At 34.4% G+C, this 20,804-nt stretch overlaps 1 protein-coding gene across 1 annotated transcript; it reads left to right on the forward strand.

The window, feature by feature from the left end:
- Positions 1-2,662: 2,662 nt before the first annotated feature.
- Positions 2,663-8,152, forward strand: LOC128682764 (uncharacterized protein). Its single transcript, XM_053767586.2, has 10 exons — positions 2,663-2,838; positions 3,004-3,761; positions 3,950-4,099; positions 4,527-4,640; positions 4,902-5,063; positions 5,512-5,719; positions 6,030-6,290; positions 6,420-6,623; positions 6,856-7,055; positions 7,655-8,152. The coding sequence occupies exons 1-10, from the start codon at positions 2,772-2,774 to the stop codon at positions 8,093-8,095; spliced, it is 2,565 nt and encodes an 854-aa protein (XP_053623561.1). The 5' UTR covers positions 2,663-2,771; the 3' UTR covers positions 8,096-8,152.
- Positions 8,153-20,804: the final 12,652 nt, after the last annotated feature.

Below are 20,804 nucleotides of genomic sequence, written 5' to 3' on the forward strand. Positions count from 1 at the left end.
CTGCATCCGCAAACATACAGATATACTGCAACGTCGTCGTATCGTGGCACAGACTTCGGGTGTACAGGCATGAGCAGTAATAAACAGTGTAATTTGTTACATAGTACTTAGCGAAAAGTAGTTATGGGACCTAGCCAGATTGACTTTTATCGTAATCACCTATATTTCAAATTTTAACGAAATCCTTAGCGCCGTTTTCGAAAACGCGATCACAAATATATAAATTTTTCGTTTAGTATTATAAGACAGGGTAAAATAATTTAAAAACTAGGTAGCCATTTTAGTCAACGATTTTGCAATCGTGAACAAGAAATCTGTATTTCCCACAGACCATTTAACCTTAAGACTCCGCTTAGATACATTTTAGTATGAAAACGCAATCGCTAACTTGTGGTGGGGTGCGGGGGAAGGTAGCTTAGCTCTCATTGGAGAATTCAAAAATACATCAAAATTGACAAGGTTTTGACAACTTACTAGTGTTGGCAACACAATGACTTCAATCGAGAATTTCTAAGGCCAGGCACACATGTCCCACATTAGTGAGAAAAAAAATTATCGTCGGGAGGTCTCGGGAAATATATATCTGTATGACTAACAATACAATATTGCAACAGAAAAATAATATAAAGAAAAGGCAATATATTATTTATTTGATCTTTTTACTATAGTTCATTATAGTAAATATTATTGAGATAAATTTTATGACAATTTGTTTTATTTAGACATTCTCAAAAAGGTTTGCCGTTAGGCGCCGGTCATAAAAAATAAGTAAAAAAGTAAAGTAAAAAAGTATTTATTTCGTCTCCATAGGCACAGAAAAATTACAAAAAACATAGAAAATATTGGTGGAGACTGGCGTCTGTTAAAGACTCAAGCCTGTGTAACAGTGCGCCATGCTCTTACAGCTTAGAATTAGAATTAGGTACATACATTTCATTAGTATTACAATTTTCTGAAGGATTACCGTTTTAAGGATGATTAGTATGAACTTACGAGCTAAATTATAAAGAGTGACGCATAACTTGTCATTCAGAATGAGGGTTAAAAATTAGTAAAAATTTAAAGATCTACAGTAATGTGTAATATGAAATAAGTCATGTAAACATAAGATACGTACCAACATAAATAAATAACGAATCAGATAAGAGGATGTAGAAGATTTTCCGTTTCGTCGTAATTAAGGGAAAACAAATAATTATGGATAGATTTTTTACAAGAGAAGGTAGAAAGTGTTACCAAAGCTAATTTTGAGTGAGCATTGTTGTATAAAAAGGGTCCGGTAAAACAAGGAAATCTATGTGCGAATTTCGTAGAGAAGAGAGAAGAGGTAGCTACAAGACGGTTACGTAGGTTCGGGTTATGACGAGTATTCCCGTGCTGTTGAGTAATGACCCGCAGGATGTATAGCTGTCGGACAGATAATACTTCACAATATTGGTATAGTTGGAATGTAGGATATAAAAATGGCTTGGAGGTACAGACCTTGAGAAGAGCTCGTTGAGCTCTTTCAAGTTTAATTAATATGGTCTTGCACGCTCCTCCCCAGGAGCTTATACAATATGTAAGTAACGTAGATAGAATCGAATCTTTAAAATTTAAGGGTTTATTATTCATAAAAAAGTATGGCCTACTTCGAGTTCAAATTATGTTAAGTGCTAGCACTTTACAATATTTGACATTGACAGAAAGAGACATATTTTAACTAAAAGTAGGCCGTAATTTTTGATGAATTATACTTTTTCATATTTAACCAAAGTTTCGTCTACATTTCACTATGACTCCGAGTAAATCATTTTACGTCCTTTTCGAATAACCGCACCGTCTCTAGGAAAAACCATGGCATCCCTGCGCATACTTTATAAAGCGTCATTGACTATCAGACTTTTTGACCAAATCCTACAAGTATCGCAAACTTTTCGGTATTAAAGATAAAAATACAAGGTATCAGCTACCTCAACAAAACCAAATTTCTTAAAAAAAATGCCCATCCGTTTGAACGTGAAGACGCAAATAAGTAACAAACGTAATCACAAGCAAACAAGTCTTTCTCAATAGGCTATTATGCAAGGTCAAGTAATTAAAAAAATATATAAACATGAGGCGTTACATACCCGCACACTAGCGCCATTATCATTGATTATCATCAGTTCATCGGTCGATTATGATATCTTATGTGTCGTCACTACCTTACACGTGCCAAGGCAGAGCGAGATAATTATATGTTTGTGCCATATTGATTTAAGTGCGAAAGAAAGACCTAGATATATTTATTATTATTGTTTCTAAAACAAATGGTTTGGAAAATTATCAAATTAAATAATAATAAAAAAATAATAACTTGTTGGTGAAAAGTGATTCCATCTTTTGTTAGACTGGACGTTGAGCTAAACTTTTCACACCATTTCACAGCACAATACGACATCATTGTTTTGATATTGTTTTTATTTACGAGCAAACTGGCACAGCCTTCACTTCAATGCTCGCCGGCGGTATAACCAAAGTAAAGGGGCGGGGCCCGATCTTATGTAGTATCACGACATAAGCTTGGCGAATGGATATGCTGGTGATTCGCGGTCTTAAGGTTAAATGGTCTGTGGTATTTCCAGTCCTTTTTTTTTTTAATTGGTCTACACCTTAAAACAGCCAAAATAACTTATGACATTGACATAAATTCTAACCTCAAAAATATACTGTTCCTTTCGTGTCGTATTCGTTTCAAAACACGTTGATTTGTTATGATAAATTACATTTAGAAACACTGGAAATATACAATGGGTAAAAAGACTAAAGTAGGAAAACAGCGGAAAGATAAATATTATCAGCTGGCAAAAGAAACTGGTGAGTTAAATTGTTTTACAACAATTTTGACAGATTATTTTTAGTTGCATATAAAATGCAACTAAAGAATTAGTAATTTTGTACGTATTTTTTAACCAAATGTCCCAATGTGTATATATTTTATTGAAATAAAGTACAAAGTACAATCTAATATTTATTTTATAGGTTATAGATCACGAGCTGCTTTTAAGTTAATACAGTTAAATAGAAAATTTGGGTTCCTTCAAAAGTCGCGAGTATGCATAGATTTATGCGCGGCTCCTGGTGGATGGATGCAGGTGGCTCATCAGAATATGCCTGTATCCAGTGTAGTGATTGGTGTAGATTTATTTCCTATTAAGACCGTGCCTGGATGTATTGGCCTCACTGAAGATATTACTACAGAAAAATGCAAAGCTGCAATCAAGAAGGAAATTAAAACATGGAAAGCTGATATCGTACTTCATGATGGTGCTCCAAATGTGGGTCTCAATTGGATTCACGATGCTTATCAACAAGCTTGTCTCACATTAAGTGCTATGAAATTAGCCACGAATTTCTTAAGGCAAGGAGGTTGGTTTGTTACTAAAGTATTCAGATCAAAGGATTACCATGCGCTATTATGGGTATTGAAACAATTTTTTAAAAAAGTTCATGCAACTAAACCACAGGCATCTCGTAATGAATCTTCAGAGATTTTTGTTGTGTGCCAAGGATATGTAGCTCCTGATAGTATTGATCCAAAATTCCTTGATCCAAAATATGTATTTGAAGATTTGGAGATTGTTAAAAAACAACATAACAATTTATTACACCCGGAAAAGCAAAAGAAGGCCAAAGCAGAAGGATATAGAGAAAATGATTACACTACACATCATAAAGTTCCATTATCAGAATTTATGAGTAAAGATGATCATATTGATTTGCTTCAAGAGTGTTCAGAGGTAAGGTTTTTATTTTATTTATTTTACCAAATTTAACCTACCATAACAGAAAGCATATTCTAAAATGACTATGTAGCAATGAATATTTGAATAATGATATATTTGAATTAAGTTAATATCAATTTAAAGAACTTTGTTTCACTTTCCATTTATGATTCTTTTGTTTAATTATTAATGAATTATTTCAGATTGTTCTGGATGACAAGACTATTTTGGAACATCCCAAGACTAGTGAAGAAATAAAGATCTGTTGCAAGGATATCAAAGTTCTTGGCAGAAAGGATCTGAAGGCCTTGCTCAGCTGGTTGAAGCAAATGAAGGAATGGAAATCTTCTCAGGTACTTTCTTTTAAGTATATGAGCTGTTAGAGTCCCGGCCCATCTCTCCATGTTATCCTTCTTTCTTTCTTTTTGAGTGTGTTAATTATTGATCAGATTTTATTCAAGTCATCTGAAGTCTGTCTGCTATGACTTTACGTTGCTGGAATGCTGGTATAACTTTCATTTATGTATATGGGAATAAATTGTTTGAATAATATTGAAAACTACATCAAAATCTATTGCATGATTTTGAGTGTTTAGAAACAACAACAACTTTAATATACAACTTTGTTTTATACTATGTGATCAAGGTAAACTGTGGCCTTGCAGATTTCATTTCATATGAGTAAGTGTTATTGAAATAATTTATGTATGTTAAATCTCTTGAATTATGAGATTTATACATAATGATGAAAATTACCAAATCGCAACTATGCTCTTACAGGAAGGAAAGCCAGAAAGTGATGGGGCTAAGATTGAGGTTGACGGTAGCGAAGAAGTTGAAGGCCAGGAAAAGGATGATGAAGATGATGTTGATGAGAAGATAGCTGAACTTCAGGTAAATGGTACTTGGCCATCTTAGTTACTAATATGCTGACTTGATTATTAATTGACATTAAGTACATCTATTAATGTTTGCATTGTTTTATGAACATTTTTTTCTGGAGTCGGACACAGTTTTATGCTGTAAAGGTTTAATTTTACTTCTTATTTTTTTGGTCCCAATTTCAATGTCTCATGGAATTTTCTTTCTTCAACTTTTCAGTCATGTTTGACATTGCCATTTAACTTCAGTGTGAATGATCACTTTTTTTCATAGGATGAGGACCGGCGGCTAACCAAGAGGAAGAGAAAACAACTGAATAAACAGCGACAAAAATTAGCAGAGAAAATGAACCTAAAGATGGTACTGAAAGGCGACGATGGTCCTATTTTGGAGAGCCATGATATGTTCAAGTTGTCCGATATCAAAAATGCTGAGGTAAATATTTTGCGTAAATTTATTATTGAAATTCAAAAGATTATTTAACTTCGGTGCTATACTCGAACTCAACTATGTTGTATTGATTTTTCATCATAAGTCTTACTACTACTACTACTTACTACTTATAATACTTGTTATTTACTGTGCTTAACTGCAACTGTGTCTACCATGATCGATATTTATGAGTGGAGTACCTATTGAGTATCCAAGAAAACGTGCCTCTAATATATAGCACACTATATGATATATTAAAACCTCGAAAAATATATATTTCTCCTAATGGAAAGAATGGTCTATAGTAGAAAATAATTAGCTATAATGAATAGCATTAAGTTGCCATTTATAATAAGGCACTTATACTGTCTTGAATGTAATGTATAAGTACTTTTTTATATTGCAACTCGATTTAATCAAGTTTTCGTATACAAGATTGTCTAATTTCCAGGAAATGTCACACATAGTCGACCAGCAACCAGATATTGTTGCCGACGCCAGTGATGATTCTGATGATGAATTAAAAGTGAAAAATAGATTTGTAAAGTATGATGTGGAAGCTTCAAAGTTAGATTCATCAGGTCTATTCTACAAAGACTCAGACAGTGAATTAGAGATGGACTCTGATTCAGAAGATGAAAAGGAAAAAGATTCACTTGGTATTTTTGTTTATTAATTTACGCGTCTGCTAATATAACAAGATAAAAATAAGTTATTTTAAAACAAATTATCAAAATCACATGAAAAATTAAATACTGTACGATTTCACTTTAACATAAGTACGTACTTTTATTCTTAAGTCGTCGATGTATGTTTAGCTGCAACATTTAAGCTAGCAAATAATGTCATTTGGCAATTATATTTATACAGGAATCCGTGACCCAAGATTTCTGTAGAAATATAATTACTATTTTAATTTTTCTAATTAAAAATAGTTCAAAAATAATATAATACTGTGTATTTTTACAGCATTTTCAGACTCGGAAAATGAAAGCAAGAAAATTGCAAAGCTGACAAAACTGAACACTTTAAGAAATAGCCAGAATATAAGGACTCCAATAATACCTAAAAATAATCCACTCTTGACGGATCTAGACAACACCGATCCTATATCTAAAAGATCAATGAAAGCCGAGCTTTGGTTCCAAAAAGATTCCTTCAAAGATATTGATGAAGAGGATGATGAGGGAGTGGACTTGGATAGATTGGCAGAAACATATAAGGATAAAGGTAAATATCCCATAGCCATAACCGGCCGTAACCGAGAAGAAAATTTACCTATTCTTGAATTTCAATAAATTTAAAATGTATGGTTTTTTATTTTGTTTTTTATTATTTATGTAATTTAATTGATTACAGGCAAAAAGGTCTCTGAGGATGTTGCCATAAAAGATGTAAACATTACAAATGTAAATAAAAGGAAACATAGTGATACAGACAGTTCAGACGATGATTCGTCAGATAGTGATTATGACGTGGAAGAGGCAGTTGCGCCCGCCAGTGGCAAACCTGGCGCCAAAGCTGGCAAAAAAGAAGAGTTCGAAGTTGTATCTCAAGATCCAGGTAGTTTTTTATGCTTTTGCCCTTAGCATTGCTCATTTGAAAATTGATTTCCTTTGAGATAAATATTGTTCTTGTAACCATTAATGTATTTTACTTAAATTAAACAATTTCTAATAGGTAGAATAATAGAGACATATATTTGTATGTTTACTATGATCCACATACTCTTTAGTTGATTTATTTTAGGCTTTTTTATTGTAACAGAGTTATCTTCATAATATTGCACTTTCAGAGTTAAGAAAGTTAAAGAAAGTGATGAAAATGGATGTGGAAGCTCTTGCACTGGGAACTATGATAGCGACATCAAAGAAATTCAAGAGAGATCTTATTGACGATGCCTGGAACAGATACGCATTCAATGACACCAACTTGCCAGATTGGTTTGTGGAGGATGAGAAGAAACACATGCATAAACCAGTAGTCATTCCTGAGGTTTGTTTTATTTACGATTTAATATTTTGTATGTAGCCGTGTGTCAAGTCTCAATCAAAAAATATCAAACTACTAAAAATATCGTTTTCTTTGCTCTAAATAAAAAGACTAATCGTTGAAAAGTCTGGCATTCTAATTTTTATTTAAATGTACCTATAGGACTGCCAAAAAGGATGTTATTTTTTCATGATGTTATATTTTTAGTGTGTGGCTGAAAGTTGTTGGTTATGATTACATTATGACGTTCTTATTACGTTTATTCCTTACTAGCTTTTACCCGCGGCTTCGCACGCTTTAATTTTCCGGGATGAAAGGGATCCCTATGTCCTTCTCCTTACTTTAAACTACATGTATGCAAAATTTCAAAGTCTACAAATCAATTTGGAGCAAAAATAAATTTTTTGTATGTATGTTTGTAACGCGATAATTTATGAAATATTCACAGTTTTGTAAAAAATTATTGTGTTTCCGAGGTCTACGTTCGCGGCGAACAACGGTTATAACGGAGAAAGGAAATATTGTGATGTTTTGTTGGGTTTTTATTACTTGTTGCCCTTATGTAACTCTCATGTTAATTTATAATTAAATACATGTTTCAGAAATACACAGAAGAATACAAGAATCGGCTTCAAGATATAAACGTGAGACCAATCAAGAAAGTTGTTGAAGCTAAAGCCAGAAAGAAGAAGCGTATGATAAAGCGAATGGAGCGTGCGAAGAAGAAGGTGGAAGCTGTGATGGAAAACGCAGATATGTCCGAAAGGGAGAAAGCTCAGCAAGTGAGACAGCTGTACAAAAAGGCTCAGTCGGACGGCAAGAAGAAGGTCACCTATGTGGTCGCTAAGAAACACAACACGGCTAAGCGGATGAAGCGCCCGAGTGGAGTCAAGGGTCAGTACAAGGTAGTCGACCCGAGGATGAAGAAAGATATGCGGGCGCAGAAGGCCAAGGAGAAGACCAAAGGTCGCGGCAAGAAGGCCAGGGCCACCAAGCCCAAGGTGACTAAAGCACCTAAAAGGAAAGGAAAGAAAGCTAAGTGATAAGTTTAATTGATGTATTTACTGAATATACTTCATTTGTAAATAATTTGTTTGGAAGATTTGACTTTTATTTAAGGCCTATGCACACTCAATCCGTGTGCAGAGCGTACTCGGCACGAATGTATGAATTTTTAACGAATGCGTGATGGGCGAGTGTAGTCGTATACGTACAATGTGTGTTAAAATTTAAAAAAAAAAGAAAAATCTACTTATTTGGTACTAGATGACCGTGACGGCTTCGGGTAAAACCATAATAAACAAACGTACCCTATGTTACTCCTGAAGGAGTTTGTCTCTGTACAAAATTTCAACAGTCCATTCGTTTTTGAGTTTATTAATTACAAACAAAAATAATCTTTTTACCATTATTGATTAGCGTACCTTTACCAGAATTATACAACAAGCATGTTTTATTTCGCCTATGAATAAAGTACCTCACAAGACGTCAAATAGCATATACATTAAAGGGATAGGGCCATATCAGAGTGTTATTTAATTAAATAACGACTGACTGTTGGTAATTGCAGCGGGCCCATTATTTGACATTTCAAAGATAATTTTTACAAGGAAGGTCAGGGTGATATTTGAGGCCTCGTGCGTCATTGGCGGCGAGCAGAGTTCACGGACAGACACGCCATACAAATGATATCACTCGGCTTTGTGACCTTGGTGTCTAATTCCGATTCGCTCTAACTACGCCGTCTGCCATCGAAGTGGTTTCGTTTATGTATTAGTCCCGAATTATAGGTATAGGGTATACAAAATATATTTAAACAGCACTGACTCAAAATGATCTTATAATAAGTGCAAAATCAAAATGATCTTACATTCATTGAATAACAATAATAAACAAATCACATCGCCGGTAACGATAGATCACCAAAAAAGAAAAAATATGGCTGTAACTAATGTTGAATAGTAGGTACATACATACCTACTTGTTTACATTTTAGGAATGCGAACTGTCGATTGCGAGGAGGTGCAACGGGAACAGGGGGGGTTTCTCAATAGGCTTTCTGGTGATCATTGTAAAAGCTAAGTCAGAGGTAGTTAGGCAGTTTAGTTCTGACGCTATATATAAGTTGAACCAATGTTATGAATAGCTCTTTTCTCTGTACGGAAAGGTTGACCTTTAGTCGGCTTCATTTTTATTGCTTCAACTTGAAGGGTTCATTTAAAAATACAGAGCCGTGGGATGTAATTCTGCCGAAAGAATAAACAGAATGTGGCGAAATATATTTGCTAAGTATATAATAATATAAGTATATAGTAATACATATATTTGATGTATATTAGTAATATTAGCTACTGCATTCACTCCTTAAACCACATCCTCATTTCAAGGGCTACCCATTCTAAAAGAGGTAGACTATTAATAATGAATAACTATTTCAATATCTATAATATAAACTTAATACGCTCTTAAATAAAGGTTTATAATAAAGGTTTCGGCCTCGCATTTTCTTAGTTAACTGGGCTAGTCAGCCATCTTAAGCGTGGCTCTTTGTCAGAAATATCCGGACAGTATCAGAAATTCAGAAGGTGGTTTGAGTAGGGAGACAAGGGTGTGTGGAGGTGTGGGGAGGCGGGGGCGGCGGCCGGGCTATATCGAGCGCGATCACGGCCAAGGGCACCAGCGCCGTCAACGCTCCAACTCGGCTTCCACTCGCAAACCTACCGGGTACCGCTCCAGAGGAATATTCAGCAACACTTAGCTATATAGTCTTATTTCATCACCTTGATCTTTCTATATATTCCCTAAAAATTTAAAATGAAATTGTGAAATTATCATATACAGTCAGGATAACAGCAAATGAACGAAGCAAAAATGTATAAAGTATGATATAATAGCATGTGTGTGGAACAATTCGAAGATAGCCTTTTGATACGAATATAATTTCCAAGAAATAATATTGTTGACAAGAACAAATAAAATTTATCATTGGCATAGGCGTAAATGTCCAGTACACGTGACTATTACCCACTTCGAACAAATTAAATTTAGTGAATTATTTTCCTTTTGTACCATTTGACCTTCTATTTAAAATTAAGGTCACCCTTTACATATACTGATGTTTATGTAGGCCTGAGGGTCCCGAGTGACGTCCGCGGAGGTGGCAGGTAGCTGACGAGGGAGGAGCTCCGCTGCGGGGGTGGCATGACCTCGCCCTAGCAAGGTCGTGGGTTTCATTCCACTCGGCTACGCCAAATGTTCCGCGCTTATCCCCTTACACTGTTCCATAAACGACCTCGATTCCTTACTAGAGGGCGAATAACTTATTTGGTACAAGGTCTCTTTTTGTGAACTAAAATATTTTGTCGTGTTTTATTTGCGTTACTTTGTGTTGTTTGGTATTACGGATTCCTGAAGAGGGGTCACATTAGCACCTACACGGTATATAGTCCGTAGTCTGAGATTACATAATTCTTACAGTCATAGTACCTATATAATGTTTCCACCTTCAACCTTTACCCGGAAGCTCGCCTACATTGAAGATCATATTGTTCTTCAAATAGATTTATCACATAAATTCAGGGAATCAAGTACGTATGTATGTACGTTACTTTGTATGCCATCATGTCAACTTTGTGGACGCAATAAAATATTTAATATATACAGGCATTGCAGAAACAATAAGTTAATAAATAAATAAAAAATAATAAGATAAATATGTAAGAAAAATTACGATTAACAACTGTATTCAAAATTAATCCCTGGTGCCACATGTTGCAGAGTGTCAACAGTAGTTTGTGATAATGTAATGGTTGCAATGTGATGTCGGCTACGCACTATCGCCGAACTCAGACAGATGCCGACTCGAATGAATGAACATTGCGTAGTTTGTGTGAGAGCTTTTATTGGATCGGGATCGGGTCGGGAGGTTCCCTCTAATGTGGTTGGCTTCGCGATGGCTGACTCACGCGTCAACTCGTGAACGGGTGCTGCCAGGGGGAAATGGTCAGCTCGATCTTTTATTAAAAGTTTTTTTTGTTTGGTTAATTATACATATATATATATAGGTATACGTATTTTCCTTTCATCAGCACTTGATCACAATCATAATATGTTTCAGTATCATAATATGTTTTTGACGTCAATAAGTGATGTATATCATCCTAAATTGAATAAAGAATTTTGAATTTGAATACCTTTTGACCATGTACTTTATTGTGTACTTACATTGTTATATTACAAAATAAAAAATTATACATAAATTTATATTTAAAAAATGGTAAGCCCTTCTGGCATAATAGGGACCAACACTGTTTGAATGAGTTTCTTTCGGCATTTCTTCTCAGCAGTGGTCGTTCCGAAATGCTAGTAGTTTGTAGCTTTGGTAAACATCATTTAATTTAGAATATGACTTGAAAAAGTGCCTGTGAAGGCCTAATTTCTGAATAAATTATTTGATTCTGATTTTGATATATATCGAAATCAAAAACCAGCAATATATACCGAAACAGCCAAAGTTTTTCAAACTGTATCTCGATAATGTATAGTCAGCATCATATATAGAGGTAGATAAATGGCGCAAAGATTAAAAACATCTAGTGCTGGCTGCCATCTTCTATATTTGTTGACCAGTAAAAATATGTCTGATAAATGATACATATCGAATATTAATTGTATGAGAGTTTGAGGCAAACAGGAAAACAATTCAATTTCCAAAAATAAAAACTCATCACATGTTTGGGTAGTATTATTTCTGCTAGTGTCGTTTCTGAATTAATAAAAAATAGGAACACAATATTCTTTCCCTCTGAAACAGTGTATGGACCTGATATTTATCTGCAGCGTTCTGTTAGCATAATGTTGCCCAGTTTCGGTTTTATGAGTTTATTTCAAGACAAGACTCGGTCTGGTGGTGTGAGGAGGTAGTCTATTAGGGTCGTCACCAGTTTAGCAGAATCTTCATAATAATTTACTGATGGTGATAGAGAGTTAATTTGTGCTATGTATTTTTATTCATTTGCCATATTTCTTTTTAAAATTTTCTGAAATCATAACTCATTCTGAAATCATTGTGTGTGACTTGTGAGGTGCTATGGTCACGCGTGTAAATGTTATATTGGTGACTTATGTGATCCTTTTTTCTTTGTCCTAGAGTTTTAAATGAGTAATCAATTATATACTGTCACAATCAATAATAATGTTACTTCATACCTTGAAGAATTTTAGGACCGCTATCTTTATTTCGATCGCGCGCGGTGCGCACGGAGCGCGACTCATCGTGTTTCGGATGGATTGCCATTTGGAGGACATATCGCAAATCTGCCGCCCCCGCTCCATAAGACCGCAAGTTTAGTGCTCGCAGGCCGGGTGAGCGACCACGTTCACGGCCACGGACCAACTCCGAACAAAGCCCAAGCCAGTTGCTTGCGTCGCAGGTGAACGACGATTAACCTCTCGCGAACGGTCGTTAGCCGAAATGGACTCTGAAAAAGGGTCGTCGAGAGACGCCACTTGTGTATCGAATACCTCCCAGACATTTTACGATGACGGGTCGACAGTAAAACCCTTGATGTACTGGGGATTTCGAATCCTTTATTGTATTCTCGTTTTTGTCTGATTCATCGTCTTTCTGAATTGCAGTCTTCTAATAATGAAGATTGGCATCATTGATTGCTATATTTGTAACCTTCGGTTGAGTATTACTATATAAACAGAATTGAACCTAATACTAATTTCTTGATAAAGAAAACACGTGCGAAACCATTCAGAATTTTCTATTAGGCATGTATATGTATGCCTGACGTCAATCAGAACCCAATAAGCAATGTTTTATTCAGCGGCGGATACTCAAACTGACATCTGGCACATAAATAGACAATATATACATTAAACAGTGCTATTTTGTTTGGACATAGGGTTTAATAATAAGTACTATCTTGTTTCTTCACATATAACTTATTAAGTACTAGCTTTTGCTCGCGAATTCGCCCGCATGCGTTTCTCTTACTTTCACCCCCTATTATAGTCATTTGGGGGTTTATTTTTATAGCCTATGTTTGAACAGGGTGTCCCTCAAAATCGGTTCAGCCATTTAGCCGTTAAAACGAATCAGACAGAAAGACAGACTTTTGAATTTATATTATTGGTATGCATTAATAGATTACGTATACCGGTAATGAACTGGTTGACGATTTGTTAATTGCTCTTTATATTCATTGTCATTTTAATTAAATATAAAAGACATATATTTAGAATTATAGCAATAAACATCGTAATTTGGTTTCTAGATAATTGATAAAAATGTAGGAAGCACCAATTATTAATTTAATTGAAAAGACATCAACGCGTGTACGATGCTCCAGTCATAATGTCCCGGAGGCATCCAGGCCAGGCCAGTACAAAAAAGTATATCGTCAGAATGAGTAATTTGCATATTTAATCGTATGGTTGTACATTATTAATTCGAAATTGGCAATTGGTGAAACACCGTATCCAGTAACCCTTCTAGTATTTTTGACAAATATAGTACCGGTTGCGCAAAATGAAATATATTCCAGCTCTATGGGTTGCGTAATAAAATTAATAAGGCATGATATAAGGGTGAATATTGGAAATGGTTCATTTCATATATTTTATGAAAAATATGTTTTGTAGAGCGCCTACTTGTAACAAATAAGAGTGGCGCGGCCTGGCAGTGTAGAGTTCGACGACCGACCATGGAACTCGCTTGGACGCATAGCGTTACATATTGACCGATTAGGCAGGTATTATGAACAGAACTGAATGAAACACTTACAACCCATGTTGCTTACCTACACGCGACTTGCATAAACAGTTTTTATTGTATTTTATGAAATGAGGACCTGCTCAAACCTGATTTATAACAAATCACAATGCTCGCTCACTTTAACTAAACAGTAGTAGAAAAGGTTAAATAAAATTTATTTGCGACAAATAAACATAATGTAGCTACATAATATAAAAGTAATAGAAAAAAAAGTAATTTGTTTTATTTTACTTTATGATTAATTTAGGCTATTATAATGAATACTCAATTTGCTTGAAGCCATGCGGCTTCAAGTAAATTTAGTCCGTCCATCAAATCTTACTTCGTTATTTCTGAGCGGTTTGGAAAACAAGTATTGGACAGCTTGATAGAAAGAGAATGTATTTATCACAACTTGCAGCAGGGAATTTATTTTAGTGCTGGATTGGACACATCTTTCATACCGAACTATGATTTGCTTACGCAAATAGCAAAGTGCCCTATGTACAGTTACAGTACACAGGAACCATATAGGAACGTCAGGGTCTTATATCTTCGCATAGTATCTATGGAACGTTCGTTGTTTCTGTTGGACAAAACGAAAAATTATTTAGGTTCAGAATATCTCATTACCTCTCCTTTATATTTTGGTTAATATATTAATAAAAGCTACTACCCATTGCTATAATTTTCAAGTATTTTCCCGTTTGTATATGTTTTCGAGAAAGAGGAAATTCCGTCCGTGATGTCATTGAGAGCACGGAACGGTAATGGCTCAGCTATGTTGCGTCGTGGCTGCAACGTGGACGATGGCGTGGGTATTTCTTATGAATATTACGTTATGAGAAACAAAAAATACTACTATAACTATAGATACATGAACGAACTTCGCAAGATTTATTGATTGGTGTGTGTATGACGACGTGACTTCTTTACATAAATTCCTATGTTTTTGCCAAATTATAATAATACAGGTACCTATACATATAGTATAGATGTATGCAGATGTCTGTAATGCACATATACTAAAATTATGTATTTATTTTTCTTACAATAAAGTTATTATTAAAATTTTTGAACATTCTTAACTAACATTTTTGAGCCGTATCGGTAATCCAGCCATTGCAAATCGCATAGATTCATTGCAACAATTAGGATCGGTCAACAACACGACAACCATCCACTTCGGAAGCCATTTCACGTTCAAAACATCGAAAATAGTGTTCTCACATTGTTGCGGTTATTTATAAGGTTGATAGTGAGCGAGTTACATGAATGCGGTTACTTGGGTACATTGTGAGCGGCCGTTGTGTTGTGCGGGCGCGCGGTCGTCGACCGGGCCCTTGACTTGCGCGGGTTCACCGACATCGGCTGACACCGCGCTCGTCGCCCGCGCTCCGTGCCCAACCTCGGCTCCGCACTGCCTCTTCCGACACTACTATCTATCGTACTAAATACTGAAATCACTACATATTTTAGGTTACAATTATAAATTTTGATTGATTGTTAATAAATATGAGGACTAAAATAAATACAGGTATCGGTACCTACCATCAGATTGAATTTGAAATATTAAAAAACTTAATATAGGTATTAAGTTTTTAAATATTTGAAATTCCTTTACAGAAAACATATTCTAATATTTTCATGTTCATTTCATTTAAGATTCAGATTATGTATATCTTAGATTAATAATTTAATATGAGATATAATCTGAATCTGGAACTTGAAAATCCTTACATGCTAATTATTATAGCTGCTAGGTACTATAGTTTAAAAAATAATCCATATTGGATTATTTTTAAGGGCTCGATATATTAGTTTTGTAAATGTAGTAGTACTAAGCTTTAGGTATATATGTTTACGGATTCATTTCTATGCTATGTATGAACGTATACCACATTTATTTAAAAAAATATATTATAAAAGGTATATACGAAAAAGGTAAAAAATCTTGACCCGTCTTCTTTTTTAAATATATAGTTAAAAACCATTGTCTTTTAATTTGTAATGTGCTAATATATTGATTTTTAAAGAGTATATTTCAATAAAATTACATCAAGATTGTTACCAACCAAGATATATTTCACGAAGCCTGTTACTTAAGGATTGAAAGGCATCCTTCTGTAAACATGTGGCAAAAGTGTGTTGATTTATATAAGAAATAAAAATATTGGTTGAATATTTTTTCTTTTTGTTGATACGAGGTCCTGCCCTATATGGTAGACACAAAAAATTATAATATTCGAAGCCATGACATAAACTGGTAAATATAGTTTCATTTACCAGTCTATGTCATTGGTTCGTAGGTATATTATTATTTTTTGTATTGTGATTTGGAAGGAAATTATAATGTCACAGACAGACACCGTTACATCAACCTTCCTGTATGTATTCTAAAATGAATAATTTCCTATTTCCATATCCAGTCAATTTGGTAATGACAATGATAAAATCGAAATAAGTGAAGCCCAGGGCACAAATTAGACAGACGATTTGCTTTTTAAAAATGGCTGCTGCTGAAGCTGCAAAAGGTATTAAGGTAAAGGTGAATTGTAGGTACTTCGTCGGAGTACCTACTAATTCCATGGCAAAAGCTTCATTTTGTTGAAATGTGATTTCATTTGTCAAAAATATGTCACTTTAATAAAACAGTAGACATTAATAAATTTACTTTTCTTAGAGAAGCATACCAGTATACCGACGAGTAGAATGGTAAAAAGCTACTGGATCTCTAGCGGTACGTGCACTTGATAGATAGTTGCGGCTTTCTATACAATGCAGGATGGAGAAAGTGAGAGAAAATCGAAAGTATGTACGTTAGTAAATACTGGATTACATTTCTCAGTACTTTTGTATATAATATATCCAACTTACTCGTATTTCTCACCTGCTGCTGTTTCGCTCCTGTGAGAGTTTTGTAAACAAAGTGAAATAATGTAAAGTAATTTTTTACTAACTATGTAATTTTTTACTCCTAAATGAAATGTGTGAATATTTGTTATAACGATTGTTGATGAAAAGAGATGGCGGGCAAGTGGTCATCGTTATATGAAAGTGAATTCATACATATAGAGTGCCTACATTTGTGCAGTATTGATATTGAACTTGCAGCGTGTGTTGATATTTGCTTGCAGTGTATTGCAGTTTGCAGTGACAGTTTGTAGGCACAGAATAATCCTGATATCACGACGGTGCGGCGCAAATACGCGGCAGCAGCATCGTAGCTGCGCCTGCGCACCAGAGCAGTGAAAGTGGGTTGAATGCGGCGCCATTACTTTCAGTTTCTCTTGCGCACGCCCGATCGCCGGCTCGTTACAATAAACATCGCATCCCGTCGATTTCTCGCTCCGCTAAATTTCACCTTTTCCACTCTACCTACTATCGCACCGTGCAGTTTGACCTGCCAACAGTGGACTTTCCGTAGAAAGCTTGGTCGCTTTTTGCAATAAATAAGGAATTAGGCTGTGGATATGGGCGTATTTATAAAATAATTGAACGTTAATTCTATTTGTGTCATAATGTCGATCTGTTTATATTATTATACTTATAGTCAATAACAATGTGTCTTTATTCATAAATATTGGACCAATTTTTTTACTTACATTATATATATAATATACATACAAAAATACCTTTGTCTGCTCTGCTCTGCATGAAGTTCATAAGTGCATAGCATAATCTGAATAAAATATTACATCCATGATTGGTTCCAGAGACTCATCCCAAATATGGCATGTGTACAGTAGAGTAGTGTCACATTACAATAAAACCTTTAGATTATAATAATAGATATTGATAATATAGATTCCTAAAATAAATCGAGTGAAAGTCGCAATTTACACTTATTATACAAACTTCAATAAAAAGATTTAACACTCCGAATTGTACGGAAAATACGCGTACAGAAAGTACAGAAAATTTCACCATTTTGTTCGAGCTGCTCGGTCCGATTAATGTTTTGTCCTCTTATTTTTTGTCTTGCAACATGTGCAGCATTAGAAAATTCCTGTATTATAAAAGTGCGTGATTAGCGTGACGGTAAAGAGTGGCCTAGAAAGTTCTTACTTTCGACGGCGCCGACTGCGCCCGCGTCTCGTTCACACTGGAACGCTCGTATACCCAAAAATCCGGTTCACTTTTTGTAGTGGACATAATGATTTAATAGATTTCACAACCACGTTTGGCATTTCAATAATAAATTACTGAACATGAAGTTTACTGATTATAGCTCTATTATAGGAACATAAGGTTTCAATTTATGTGAAATATTTTAAAGTATTATTTTTTCTTTTTGTCTATGATTTCATATAAGGATGAAATAATCATTAGTATATTTTAAGTGGCTTATATTTTGGAGATAAACTACTAATATAAAGATATAAGACGACTTAAAGACAAAACGGCGCTATATTTACCTACTTTCCTCAACTTTTTATAAATTTGTTTTTGTAAGAAATTTATCAATTGAAGATGTTTTATTTATTACTAGGAATTTCGGGATAAAAATCTGTTATTCCAGGTTATGTTCTAACCATATGTCAAATTTTGTAACAATTTCTCCAGTAGATTTCGCGTGAAAAAGTAAAAAACATTTATACATACACACATGCATCCTCACAAACTTTCGCATTTATAATCGTGTTTTACGTTTTCACATGGAACACGTATCTTTATTCGATTATTAAATTTAAAAAAAGCATTATCTATCAGTACTGGTAAGGAATAAATTTGAAAAAGCAAATATATGAAGAGCCGTTGATTGTTCACGGAATCCTCAGTACGGGTGCACAACTCGCACTTGGATAGTGTTATTATTAAATTATATTATTGAGTAGAACTGTAACAAGGAAATAAATTGGCGGTCGAATTGACTGAATACAAATTATAAAAACAAATATACACTTTCGAGTGAAATGAGATACGCGAAGTGGTTATACTCCTTAACACGATTTCATACTTAAATGATTATTTATGCAATCAAACCATACTTTTTCTGTTTTAAAAAAGCAAGTTCCACTTTATTAGTATGTAAAGAAAGGAGGTAATGGATACGTGCTAAGCAGCACGGCAAATGTTCAGCGCGGTGCATCCGAAAAGAAATGAACGAAAATGAAAGTGACCTAGTTGCCCCCCCCCCCCTCACGCCGCGCGCTTTCTCATGTTTTTTTTTTATCTAATCTGTTGGCCACAGTTTCTATGGATGTTACTTCCGGGAACATATGGATTTGAACCACAAGCCACTTTCGAGGTTTAGTTACGTCGATAATATGTCCGTCGATTTGAATTTAGACTGAAGATGAGATTCATTCTCTTTTTTTGTTTTTTTTTTGTTTAGTACTACAGTTGATGTAGGTATATTGAAAGTTAATCTTTAAGTAATAAAAATTCTTCTTCGTAGTCGTATTTCTCATGTTGTACTACTGATGTGTGGAACACGAACATCGACGTTCTTGGCAATAATAAATTTCTCTAATGGAGTGGTTTGCCATTGTCTTCTCTAATTCACACACAAGTTGATAAACAATCAGAGTGCAGGTTTCCTTACGATGTTTTCCTTCACCGGAAACAAGTGGTGGTCGTTGAAAATGAATCTGATGATAACATGAGTCAGATTTATATACAAACTCATGCGGCACGAAAAGGATTTTAACCTGGGACATTTCAGCTCACAGGCGGTGTCACCTTACATCACCACACCGCTTCACAAAATAAAAGTTAGCCAACGATAAAATGTTGTCATCAGGTCAAATTATAAGTATAGATTTTTATAATTAGTAATGACAATTGAAAAAAGAAATGGAACGACTTAACAAGTTGTTCAGCCTGATTAGCATTTCTCGTTGAATTATGAAAATCGAAAATATAACTAATCAAAAGAAAAGCCTAGAAAAAGGTAAAAGACAAAAGGCTTGAAATTTTTAATTTTTTTTATATTATTTTACCTTGTGACCTTAAATTCAAGATTTAAATACATTTTTAAACACATTTTTTTAGAAAAAATATTTTAGTAAAGGTTATATTCATTTTAGAAAACATTTATATTTGTTTCTATTCTTTATCATTCCCTTCCAGATTACGTTATTTTTTGTTATTAATTCAAATAATCCAAATAAACGAAATGTGTTAAAAGATAAAATTATATATATTTTTTTACTTGGAGTAAATGTTTCTTGGTGTTCCGCAAATGTTCCGTAATACCAGAGACACTAGCACGTGACCGAAAAACGCACAACGTCACGCGTCGTTTCCATAAAATTTGTTGACTTATTTATGAAATAAATTAATTCGTTAATCTTAAATGTTTTAAACTTGGTATTCATAATACTCGATGCTCTATAAACTAATATTATATATAATAGCAACATAAATATATATTGGTAATGTAGTGGTATTTAGGAGTTTGCACAGACATGTAAGCGGTATGCACTTTACGTGCACTTTGGGAGTAACAAAGGCTTTTTATTGCAAAAAAACGTCGTAATCGCGGGCGCTAGTCTCATGTAAAACTTTATCTAATTTCCCATGCCCTTCATAATTTTGTTAACAAGGAAGCAATCTCAGCAAATTTTTAATATTCCAAGTGCTTAACAACTTATTAATTTTGTTTACAAATGTACGGAGTGTTACAGATTACGATTAGTTCGCGTTTGAATTCAATAGAAAGCAGGCGAATGCGGCGAGCGACCATGAGAAAGTTAGGCTCTTTTATTTTCCAAATAGCATGATTAATGACCTGCTCCGGTAATGGCGCCAACTTTTCTTTACTACAAAAGAAACTCCGCGTTTAAAAATAGAACACTGTGATAATAGCGCGTCCGTGTTACAAATATTTTTGAGTTTTCAATTTGAGGACAGGTTATTGAGGAAAGATACCCAGCGTATATAAAATAAAATAAAAAGTAAATATGTCCAAGGTTTAAAAATTATCTATGTTTCCAAAATAAAAATGGGATAACTGTATATTTATGAGGGATAGCTTATATATG

The sequence above is a fragment of the Plodia interpunctella genome, chromosome 3, assembly GCF_027563975.2.
Source record: "Plodia interpunctella isolate USDA-ARS_2022_Savannah chromosome 3, ilPloInte3.2, whole genome shotgun sequence".
Lineage (NCBI taxonomy): Eukaryota > Metazoa > Arthropoda > Insecta > Lepidoptera > Pyralidae > Plodia > Plodia interpunctella.

Bases quoted from the DNA above. Each gene is read 5' to 3' on its own strand.
- LOC128682764 (XM_053767586.2), top strand. From the start codon at position 2,772: ATGGGTAAAAAGACTAAAGTAGGAAAACAGCGGAAAGATAAATATTAT. The intron at 5,720-6,029 runs GTATTTTTGTTT...GTATTTTTACAG, and splicing joins AAAGGAAAAAGATTCACTTG to CATTTTCAGACTCGGAAAAT. The intron at 6,624-6,855 runs GTAGTTTTTTAT...TTGCACTTTCAG, and splicing joins AGTTGTATCTCAAGATCCAG to AGTTAAGAAAGTTAAAGAAA.